The sequence below is a fragment of the Tachyglossus aculeatus genome, chromosome Y4, assembly GCF_015852505.1.
Source record: "Tachyglossus aculeatus isolate mTacAcu1 chromosome Y4, mTacAcu1.pri, whole genome shotgun sequence".
NCBI classification, from domain to species: Eukaryota; Metazoa; Chordata; class Mammalia; order Monotremata; family Tachyglossidae; genus Tachyglossus; species Tachyglossus aculeatus.
The window spans coordinates 3,152,523-3,164,011 of NC_052096.1; the positions used below are offsets into that span (position 1 = coordinate 3,152,523).

Sequence of the window (11,489 nt, forward strand, 5' to 3'; positions counted from 1 at the left end):
GTGAGGGGTGGGGGAGAGAGAGTATTTTATGCCCCATGCTTCCCCCGGGCCCAGGGGGTAAATGGTGGGGCCTAAACAGTAATTCCTTAATCATCCCAATTAGCCAGGCCAATAGGCCTGGTGCTCAGGGTCTTGCGTCCCACCCTCCCCACCCCCCAGCCACATCTCTTTTCCCAGAGGAGTGGTGAGCCCCTGCCCCCTCTCCTCGCCCTTGTTTTTATTACTATTATTTACAGTATTTGAGCACTTGCCCTTTGCAGAGCACCGGACTAAGCGCAGGGGAGAGTACGGCACTTTGGCCACGGGATCCCCGTCTTTAAGCTTACGCTCCGGTGAGGAAGAGAGACCTTAAAAGAAATTACAGGCGGGAGGGAGAAGGAGGTGAGGAAAAGAGACCTTGAAAGGAATTGACAGGCGGGAGGAAGAAGGAAGTGTGTACGAGTGTTAGGGCTGAAAATAATAGGGTGAGATAGTGGTGTTATTGTAATTATGGTATTTGTTAAGCGTTTACTATGTATCGGGCACTGTTCTGAGCGCTGGGGTGGATACAAGATAATTGGGTTGGACACAGTCCCTGTCCCGTATGGGGCTCGGTCGTAATCCCCATTTTACAGATGGCGTAGCTGAGGCACAGAGAAGTTAAGTGATTTGCACAACATCATGGAGCAGACGAGGGATTAGACCTCGTGACCTTTTGACTCCCAAACCCATCATCATCAATCGTGTTTATTGAGCGCTTCCTATGCGCAGAGCACTGTACTAAGCGCTTGCTAACCATGCTCTAACTAACCCATGCTCTAGCCACTGGGCCATGCTGCTTCTCAAGGAGGGTGTGTGTCAGTGGTGTTTCCCACTGGCCTTCCCCTTCTAGACGAAGCTCGTCGTGGGCAGGGAGTGTGTCTATTTATCGTTGCACTGTACTGTCCCGTGCGCTCTGTACGGTGCTGTGCACACAGCGCTCAATAAATATGATTGGCTGGTATTTACTGAGCGCTTTCTGTAGTCAGAGCACTGTACTGGATAATAATAATAATGTTGGCATTTGTTAAGCGCTTACTACGCGCAAGGCACTGTTCTAAGCGCTGGGGGGATACAAAGTGATCAGGTTGTCCCACGTGGGGCTCACAGTCTTCATCCCCATTTTACGGGTGAGGTAACTGAGGCTCAGAGAAGTTAAGTGACTTGCCCAAGGTCACACAGCACACACGTGGTGGAGCCGGGATTCGAACCCATGACCTCTGACTCCAAAGCCCGGGCTCTTTCCACTGAGCCACGCTGCTTCTCTGGATGCATGGGATAGTCCGCCGTAAGAGTTGGTAGATGGGCTCCCTGCCCACGAGGAGCTGACAGTCTAGAGGGGGAGACAGACATTAAAATAAATTAGAGATAGGGGAAATAATAATAATAATGGCATTTTTTAAGCACTTACTATGTGCAGAGCACTGTTCTAAGCGCTGGGGGCGAAATGTCAAAGTGAGGGGAGGGGGCTACTGGTAGGGAAAAGGAGTAGTGATAATTAATGGTATTTAAGTGCTTACCCTGCCAAGCACTCTTCTAAGCGCTGAATAGAGTGGGGCTTGGGGAGAACTGTTTCCATTTTTACTGCTACTGTTTGTGATGCCAATTTGTACTTCCCAAGCGCTTAGTACAGTGCTCTGCACATAGTAAGTGCTCAATAAATACGATTGACTGATTGATTGATTCCACCCAAATTCTCGGGGTGCAGGGGTGTTATAGAGGCAGAGTGGGGGTGGCTATGAGAGGTTGTTTGCGAAAGGCCTCCTGCTTGAAGGAGGGGTTGGGAACTGTGTCCAGCTGACTCTCGTATGTACCGCAGCGCTTAGTACAGTGCCTGGCGCGTAGTAAGTGCTTTAAGGCGATGGGGAAGGCCTCCTGCCCGGAGGAGGTGGACTATTTGAAGAGGGAGGTCTGAGGAGAGAATTGGTTCTGGGTGGGCTTGAGGTGGGGGGAAGAGAAGGGGAGCTGGGGTGGAGTGAGGCGGGAGTGTCCCACGGGAGGCTCACAGTCTTCCCATTTGACAGATGAGGGAACTGAGGCCCGGAGAAGTGAAGTGACTTGCCCAAAGTCACACAGCTGACATTTGGCAGAACAAGAATTTGAACCCATGACCTCTGACTCCAAAGCCTGGGCTCTTTCCACTGAGCCACACTGCTTCTAGACTGTGTTGGGTAGGGACTGTCTCTACATGTTGCCGACTTGTACTTCCCAAGCGCTTAGTACAGTGCTCTGCACACAGTGAGCGCTCAATAAATACGATTGATTGATTGATTGAGTGTCTGCTTGGGCTGCAGAAGAGTTATCGGTCCCCCTCGGCCAATGGAGCTACTTTTTCTTTTTTTAATGGTATTTTTAAGCGCTCGCTATGTGTCAAACGGTGTTCTAAGCGCCGGGGCTGGTATAAGTCAGTTAGATTGGACACAGTCCCTTCTCGCATGGGGTTCACAGTCTAAGTAGGAGGGAGGACAGATATTGAACCTCCATTTTACAGTTAAGGTGCTAAGACACAGAGAAGTCAGTTGACTTACCCCAGGTCACACAGCAAGCAACTGGCAGAGCGGAAATGAGAACCCAGGTCCTCTGACTCCAAGGCTTGAGCTCTTTCCCCATGGCCACACTTTTTGCTAACTTCTGGGGTAGCTAGAACACTATTCTAACAATATTCACTGTGGGCAGGGAATGGGTCTCTTTGTCACATTGTACTCTCCTAATAATAGCGTTTATTAAGCGTTTACTATGTGCAAAGCACTGTTCTAAGCGCTGGGGAGGTTACAAGGTGGACAGGTTGTCCCACGTGGGGCTCACAGTCTTAATCCCCATTTTACAGATGAGGCACAGAAGTTGTGACGTGCCCAAAGTCACACAGCTGACAAGTGGCGGAGCCAGCATTTGAACCCATGACCTCTGACTCCAAAGCCTGGGCTCTTTCCACTGAGCCACGCCGCTTCTAAGTGCTCAGTACACAGTAAGCAGGCAATACGATGGAATGAATGACTGAATATTATACAACACACGCGGTGTGGTACCCCCTGGGCTCGGCTGGGCGAGGGGTGGCCTTGTCAGATGACCATTCTATTCTATCACCAATGTCACTGTTGCACAATCAATCAATCGTATTTATTGAGCGCTTACTGTGTGCAGAGCACTGTACTAAGCGCTTGGGAAGTCCAAGTTGGCAACATATAGAGACAGTCCCTACCCAGCAGTGTGGATCAGTGGACAGAGCCCAAGACCTGGGTGCTAACCCCGCCTCTGCCAATCAATCAATCCATCGTATTTATTGAGCGCTTACTGTGTGCAGAGCACTGGACTAAGCGCTTGGGAAGTCCAAGTTGGCAACCTATAGAGACAGTCCCTACCCAACAGTGGGCACAACTCGGGCAGTGTGGATCAGTGGACAGAGCCCAGGACCTGGGTGCTAACCCCGCCTCTACCAATCAATCAATCCATCGTATTTATTGAGCGCTTACTGTGTGCAGAGCACTGTACTAAGCGCTTGGGAAGTCCAAGTTGGCAACCTATAGAGACAGTCCCTACCCAACAGTGGGCACAACACGGGCAGTGTGGATCAGTGGACAGAGCCCAGGACCTGGGTGCTAACCCCGCCTCTGCCAATCAATCCATTGTATTTATTGAGCGCTTACTGTGTGCAGAGCACTGGACTAAGCGCTTGGGAAGTCCAAGTTGGCAACATATAGAGACAGTCCCTACCCAACAGTGGGCACAACACGGGCAGTGTGCATCAGTGGACAGAGCCCAGGACCTGGGTGCTAACCCCGCCTCTACCAATCAATCCATCGTATTTATTGAGCGCTTACTGTGTGCAGAGCACTGTACTAAGCGCTTGGGAAGTCCAAGTTGGCAACCTATAGAGACAGTCCCTACCCAACAGCGGGCACAACACGGGCAGTGTGGATCAGTGGACAGAGCCCAGGACCTGGATGCTAACCCCGCCTCTGCCAATCAATCAATCCATCGTATTTATTGAGCGCTTACTGTGTGCAGAGCACTGTACTAAGCGCTTGGGAAGTCCAATTTGGCAACCTATAGAGACAGTCCCTACCCACCAGTGGGCCCACAGTCTACCACTTGCCTGCTGGGTGACCTCCGACAAGTCGCTTGACTTCTCTGGGCCTGTTTCCTCACCTGTGTGACACGGGGAATAAATCCCCGCCGCTTACAGTGGGACAGCAGGGACTGCGTCTCGGGGGATTTTCTCGACCCGGTCGCTTCGTACGCACTCGACAGCTACAGTTGTGAGGGTTAGGGTGGGAACCCGGCCGCCTCAGGGCTTGACACCCCCTCCCCAACACAGGCCCCCAGAAAGGCGGCTGCTGGCCCAGTCTCCCCCGACCTCTGGTTGCTCCTGCCTCCTCTTCCCTCTCTTTCAGGCCACGGGCGGGTTGCCTCCGACCTTCAGGTGTTGCCCCCGACCTTCAGGTGACCCCCTCACCCCGCCCCGGGGGGCCACAAGCGTGTCCCCCCCGCTCCGCCCCCCAACATTGGCTAACTCTGGGCCGCTCCCTCGCCCCGGCAAGGCAGGGCAGGATGGGAGGAGACTGAGTCAAGGGCCCGCGGGGCTGGGTGAGGGAGCGGCCTGCCGAGGCAGGTCTGAGGCGGAAGGGAGCAGAGCCAGCTGGGAAGACTTGGGGAGCGCGGAGGAACAGGGGTCACAAAAAGCACATTTTAATCTCCTTGTAAAACATTATAAAAACGGCACGGGCCCCCTTACCCCGTCCCCTCCCCTCCTCAGGGACTCCGGTCTCCGCGTCCGGGACCTCAGTGTCCACTCCCGGGCGGGAGGCGTCTCCATCTTCCAGCCTGGGGAGAGAGCGGGGGGCCGGGCGGAGGTCCCCAGTTCGGATTCCAAGTCCACGGGTGCCCCCCCCGCCCCGCGAGCCGGTTAGAGATGAGTGAGGGGGGCCGTGGCGCTGAGGTGAGGGGAGGCGTAGGGGGGCTGGGAGGGGACGTAGGCGGCGTTGTAGGGGGACAGGAAGTCCCCCGGGAACGGAGGAACCCGGACGGAGGGCGGCGGGGCGTCCGGCTTCGGAGGCAGGGCTGCGTTGTAGGGGGGACAGCTGCCGAGAGAAAAGGTCGAATCACCAACTCGGCCCCCTGCCCCGCGGGTGGGGCACTGAGTCACAGTTGGCAGCCACAGGTAGGGCCTGTTCCAGTTGAGGACAGGTAAGAACCAGAGCCCTGTTTGGGCCTGTGAGGACACTACCCCCCTCCCAACCCTCCCCACTTCCTGGTCTCACCCTCCCTACAGGCCCTTAGGTCATCATCATCATCATCAATCGTATTTATTGAGCACTTAACTGTGTGCAGAGCACTGGACTAAGCGCTTGGGAAGTCCAAATTGGCAACATAGAGAGACGGTCCCTACCCAACAGTGGGCTCACAGTCTAAAAGGGGGAGACGGAGAACAAAACCAAACATACTAACAAAATAAGCAGGTCCCCTGCTCTTCCAGGGCGGTCTGGGCTCTGGAGGGATCGATCGGTGGTATCTTCTAGACGGTGAGCCCACTGTTGGGTAGGGACTGTCTCTATAGGTTGCCAACCTGTACTTCCCAAGCGCTTAGTACAGTGCTCTGCACACAGTAAGCGCTCAATAAATACGACAATGAATGAATGAATCCACTGAGCGCAGAGCACCGTACTAAGCGCTCGGGAGCGGACCGTGCAAAAGAATCGGCAGGCGCGTTCCCTGTCCTCTAGACTGTAAGTTCAAAGTGGGCAGGGAATGTGTCTTCCAACTGTTTACACTGTCCTCTCTTGAGCACGTGGTAGAGCGTTCTGCACGCAGTAGGTGTTCAGTAAATACCGCTGATCGACTGCCCACAACAAGCTCACGGTATAGAGAGACCCCCACCTCCCCCCGTTGCCCGGGACCCAGACCCTTCCCGTTCTCAGCCAAAAGCCAGTCAATCAACCAACTCTTCAATCAATCAATCGATCGTATTTATTGAGCGCTTACTGTGTGTAGATCTCTGTACTAAGCACGTGGGAGAGTACGCTATAACAACAAATAACAATACATCGAAGACAATGTATACAATATAACAAGAGTTATATATAACATATTTATTACTCTATTTTACTTGTACATTTCTATCCTATTTATTTTATTTTGTTGGTATGTTTGGTTTTGTTCTCTGTCTCCCCCTTTTAGACTGTGAGCCCACTGCTGGGTAGGGACTGTCTCTATGTGTTGCCAATTTGTACTTCCCAAGCGCTTAGTACAGTGCTCTGCACATAGTAAGCGCTCAATAAATACGATTGATTGATTGATTGATTGATAACAAGAGTTCCGTCTCCCCCTTTTAGACTGTGAGCCCACTGTTGGGTAGGGACTGTCTCTATGTGTTGCCAATTTGTACTTCCCAAGCGCTTAGTACAGTGCTCTGCACATAGTAAGCGCTCAATAAATACGATTGATTGATTGATTGATTGATAACAAGAGTTCCGTCTCCCCCTTTTAGACTGTGAGCCCACTGTTGGGTAGGGACTGTCTCTATATGCTGCCAACTTGGACTTCCCAAGCGCTTAGTACAGTGCTCTGCACACAGTAAGCGCTCAATAAATACGATTGATTGATTGTTTGATTGATTGAAGAGTTGGTAGACACATTCCCTGCCCACTGTGAGCTTCAAGCCTAGAAGCCAATAACGAGCTTCAGCCTCACCACGCTCGGCTGAGTGCTTGGCACCTAGGAAGCGCTCAACAAATGCCAACATCAGTGTCGTTAACCACCCCTTGCCCCTTCCCACCCACTCCTGAGGGTCCCTGGGGCCCCAAGCAGGTCGTCCACCAGGGCTGGGTGTTGGCGGGGTGGGACACCTGGGTCCCTGAGGGGTAGATTTAGCACTTAGTACTCTGCACACAGTAAGCGCTCAATAAATACGATTGATTGATTGATTGTTTTACCAACTGTTACAGTGTACTCTCCCCAATTGGGGAAGCAGCGTGGCTCAGAGGAAAGAGCCCGGGCTTTGGAGTCAGAGGGCATGGGTTCAAAACCCGGCTCTGCCAATTGTCCGCTGTGTGACTTTGGGCAAGTCACTTCTCCGGGCCTCAGTTCCCTCATCTGTAAAATGGGGATTAAGACTGTGAGCACCCCCCCTTGGGACAATCGGATCACCCTGCAACCTCCCCAGTGCTTAGAATAATAATAATAATGATAATGATAATGTTGGTATTTGTTAAGCGCTTACTATGTGCAAAGCACTGTTCTAAGCGCTGGGGGGAACACAAGGAGATGAGGTTATCCCATGTGGGGCTCACAGTCTTAATCCCCATTTTACAGATGAGGGAACTGAGGCACAGAGAAGTGAAGTGACTTGCCCAAGGTCACACAGCAGACATGTGGGGGAGGTTTAGAACAGTGCTTTGCACGTAGTAAGCGCTTAATAAATGCCATTATTATTATTATTACAGTGCTCTGCACACTTTTCTGCTCCTCAATACGGCCCCTGGATCAAACGGGGCCAGCCGTGGCAGGATTGGGAGCAGGTGGGGGCTTTTGGTCTGTTCCAAACCAGCCACTTGGGTCTCCTCCTCCTCGGGTCCTCCTGAGGCGCCTCACTTTGCATCCCTATAATGATGGCATTTATTAAGTGCTTCCTATGTGCAAAGCACTGTTCTAAGCACTGGGGAGTTTACAAGGTGATCAGGTTGCCCCACAGGGGGCTCACAGTCTTCATCCCCATTTTACAGATGAGGTAACTGAGGCCCAGAGAAGTGACTTGCCTAAAGTCACACAGCTGACAAGTGGCGGAGCCCGGATTTGAACCCACGACCTCTGACTCCAAAGCCCGGGCTCTTTCCACTGAGCCACGCTGCTTCTCTGTCTTGCTTCTTGCTGCTTCTTGTCTGCTTCCCTGCTGACAAGGGTCGGGGCCTTCCCCTTTCCTCTCATCCTTTTACTGGGCACCAGGCCAACGCGACTCGATTCTCCCCTGCCTCCCCCTACCCCATATGCTTTCTCTCCCCCTGGGGTGCCTTGGGGGGGTGGGGGGGTCGTTTTAGCGACCCTTCACCTCGGGCAGGGGTGAGGAGGACGGCCAAACGCTTAGTCCAGTGCCCTACACACAATAAGCGCTCAATAAACGCCACTGATGGCGATGCCTGAAATGCCATCACCCAGGAACCCCCCCGCTTAAGTGTGGAGGCTGCAGCAGGGAGCTCCCCACAAGCCCCGCATGCAGGGAGTGGGCGGGTGAATTGAAGCCTCCTAGTTTCGGGGCATCCAAGGGATCACCTTGTCCCAACCTCCTGCTTTTTTGCAACCCCCTCCCCCTTTCCCCAGGCCCCCTCTCCCTGTCCTCAGCCTTGGCTCCGGGTGGCAACGGGGCCCGGAGAGAGGAAGTGGCTCTGCCGTTTTCTCCTTTCCCTTCAATCTCATCTCTTTTTTTCGAAAAATGGTATCTATTAAGCACAGCACTTACTATGTGTCAAGCGCCGTACTATGAGCTGGGATATAATAATAATGATGGTATTTATTAAGCGCTTACTATGTGCAAAGCACTGTTCTAAGCGCTGGGGAGGTTACAAAGTGATCAGGTTGTCCCACGGGGGGCTCACAGTCTTCACCCCCATTTTACAGACGAGGGATAGATATAAGATGATCAGGTAGGCCATATTCCGTGCCCCATGTAGGGCTCACAGTCTTAATCCTAATTTGATATATTCCATGCCCCATGTAGGGCTCACAGTCTTAATCCTAATTTGATATATTCCATGTCCCATGTAGGGCTCACAGTCTTAATCCTAATTTGATAGATGAGGATGCTGAGGCACAATTAGGTGAACTGGCTTGCCCAAGGTCACACAGCAGACAAGGGGCAGGATTTAGAACCCAGGTCTTCTGTGCAAGGCTCTTTCTACTAAGCCACACTGCTTCTCTTTCCAACTTGGCCCCAGAAACAAACGACACCACCCCGCCGCGGTCAACCATCACTAACCCGGCTCTTTTCCCTCCCTCTTCCCCGGACTCTTCTCTGCCCAGAAGCAGCAGTGCGGCCCAACAGATAGAGCCCTGACTTAGGAGTCAGAGGACCCTGGTTTTAATCCTGGCCCTGCCACCTGTCCTCTGTGTGACCTTGGGCAAGTCACCTCACTTCCTCTGTGCCTCAGTTCTCTCGCCTGTAAAATGGGGATTAAGGCCGTGAGCTCCACGTGGGGCACGCAACCCGATGAGCCCAGCGTTTAGTACAGTGACTGGCACATAGCAAGTCCTAACAGATACCATTAACGCCTCCCCCTGCAGCCTCCTCTCTCAGCCTGACCGATCGATCAATGGCTTGGTGGCTAAGAGCCCAGGCCTGAGAGTCGGAAGGACGTGGGTTCTAATCCCGCCTCCGCCCCTTGCCCGCTGTGTGACCTTGGACAAGTCCCTTCGCTTCTCTGGGCCTCAGTTCCCTCAGCTGCAAAAGGGGGATTAAGGCCGTGAGCTCCACGTGGGGCACGGACTGAGTCCAACCTGATGAGCTTTCTAGACTGTGAGCCCACTGTTGGGTAGGGACCGTCTCTATATGTTGCCAACTTGTACTTCCCAAGCGCTTAGTCCAGTGCTCTGCACACAGTAAGCGCTCAGTAAATACGATTAAATGAATGAATAAATGACCGTCTCTATATAATAATAGTAATAATAATGATGACATTTGTTAGGCGCTTACCATGTGCAAGGCATCGTTCTAAGCACTGGGGGGGATACAAGGTGATCAGGTTGTCCCACGGGGGAGGCTCACAGTCTTCACCCCCATTTTACAGATGAGGTCACTGAGGCCCAGAGAAGTGAGGAGACTTGCCCAAGGTCACACAGCTGACAAGTGGTGGAGCCGGGATTTGAACCCACGACCTCTGACTCCCAAACCCGTGCTCTTTCCACTGGGCCACGCTGCTTCTCTATCTGTTGCCGGCTTGTACTTCCCAAGCGCTTAGTGCAGTGCTCGGCACACAGTGAGCGCTCAGTGAATACGATGGAATGAATGAACGAGGTTGTATCTACCCCAGCGTCGTAAGCGCTTTCCTTATGTCCCCGATTAAGACGGTCAGCGGGGAGCCCGGCACGGGGGGCACTCACCCGTAAGCTCCCGGCGAGTAGTGGGGTTGGTACCCGAAGCCTCCGGCCCCGTCGACGCGATAGGCGGCCCCCCATCCTCCCGCTCCTGGTCCTCCTGCTCCGCCTTCGCGGGCCTGGGGGGCCTGGGGGGCCTGGAGGGCGGGCTTCGCCTTGCGGCGGGGCCGGTACTTGTAGTCGGGGTAGTCTCGGAGGTGTCGGGCCCGGAGCCGCTTGGCCTCCTCCACGAAGGGCCGCTTCTCGGCCTCGCCCAGCTGCTTCCACTGGGCGCCTAAGCGCTTGGAGATCTCCGAGTTGTGCATCTTGGGGTGCAGGAGCGCCATCTGGCGGCGCTGCCCGGAGCTCCACACCATGAAGGCGTTCATCGGCCTCTTCACCTTCTCCGCCGGAGACGACGACGACGACGACAAGGGGCCGACGCGGCCGCCTCCGCCGCCGCCGCCTCCTCCTGGAGGGCCTCCGGCCTCCCCCGGCCCCCTGGGCCCCCCCGGCTCCGGCGGGGCGGAGAGCCCGAGGGCCCAGGCCTGGGGAGGCGGGGCCGGCGGCAGCGCCACGGTGACCCCCGCCCGCCCGCCCTCCTTCCCTCCCTCAGACCGTTGCAGGGGTCGTTGGGGCCTGGTGGGGAGCGGCCGGGAGTCGGGGGGTCCGGCCGGGTTTTGCGGTGGGCGGCCCGGGACCGGCAGGTTTTAAGGGCAAGAGGCCCCGCCCCCGGCCCCGCCCCGCCCCCAGGTGTCCTGCCCCTCCGGGCTCCCCTCCCTCCCTCCCACCCATCCTCCCTCCATCCCTCCCACCCATCCTCCCTCCATCCCTCCCTCCCATCCTCCCTCTCTCCCTCTCCTCCCATCTTGCCCCCGGGGCTAAGGAGAACCCAGGCGCCCTGCCCTCCGGACAGGCCGCCCCCCCCCCGATTGGGGGTCCTGCTCCCCCCCCCCCCCCGTGCCCGCCCTGTACCCCCCTTTCTGGTCCCTTCCCACGGCCCGGCCCAGGCCCCGGGGCAGCGGCTAAGAGGATTAAGTTTTCCCGGTTGGCAGGAGGAGCAGGGCAGGAGGGCGGCCTCACCCACTCCTCCCTCACTGAGGGGCCCCGCTTACACCCCCCTCCTCCCACGAGGCCGGGACCCCCCCCCCGTTAGGGAGCTGGGCCTACGGGAGGGGGGTGGGGGTCCCGGCCCAGAGGGTGCGGCGGGGGGGGGGCAGAATGACACAGAGGCAGGCGCGGTGGCGGGAGGGTGAAGAGGCAGGAGCCCCAAGCGGGCGGCCCATTGGGTTTTTTATTCTCTTTTTAAATACTGTACAGTGAAAAATAAATACGCCTTCGCCACCGCCCACGTCCCCCCCGTCCCCGCCCCAACAGGCCCCGTCCCCCCTGTCCCCCGTCCTGCTCCAGCA

The 11,489-nt window shown here is 55.3% G+C and overlaps 1 protein-coding gene across 1 annotated transcript; it reads right to left on the bottom strand.

Moving 5' to 3' along the window:
- Positions 1 to 4,690: 4,690 nt before the first annotated feature.
- SOX15 (SRY-box transcription factor 15) lies at positions 4,691 to 11,363 on the bottom strand. The gene is made up of 3 exons (XM_038768226.1): positions 11,248 to 11,363; positions 10,105 to 10,716; positions 4,691 to 5,096 (listed from the first exon to the last, which is right to left on the bottom strand). Exons 1-3 carry the CDS (start codon positions 11,361 to 11,363, stop codon positions 4,922 to 4,924), a joined length of 903 nt encoding a protein of 300 aa, XP_038624154.1. The 3' UTR covers positions 4,691 to 4,921.
- Positions 11,364 to 11,489: the final 126 nt, after the last annotated feature.

Excerpts from the sequence above, each read along its gene's own strand:
- SOX15 (XM_038768226.1), bottom strand. The coding sequence starts at position 11,363 with ATGGGCCGCCCGCTTGGGGCTCCTGCCTCTTCACCCTCCCGCCACCGC. Across the intron at positions 10,717-11,247 it reads GGGACCCCCACCCCCCTCCC|GCCCCAACGACCCCTGCAAC; the intron begins GTAGGCCCAGCT and ends GCTCCCCACCAG. Across the intron at positions 5,097-10,104 it reads TACTCGCCGGGAGCTTACGG|CTGTCCCCCCTACAACGCAG; the intron begins GTGAGTGCCCCC and ends TTCTCTCGGCAG.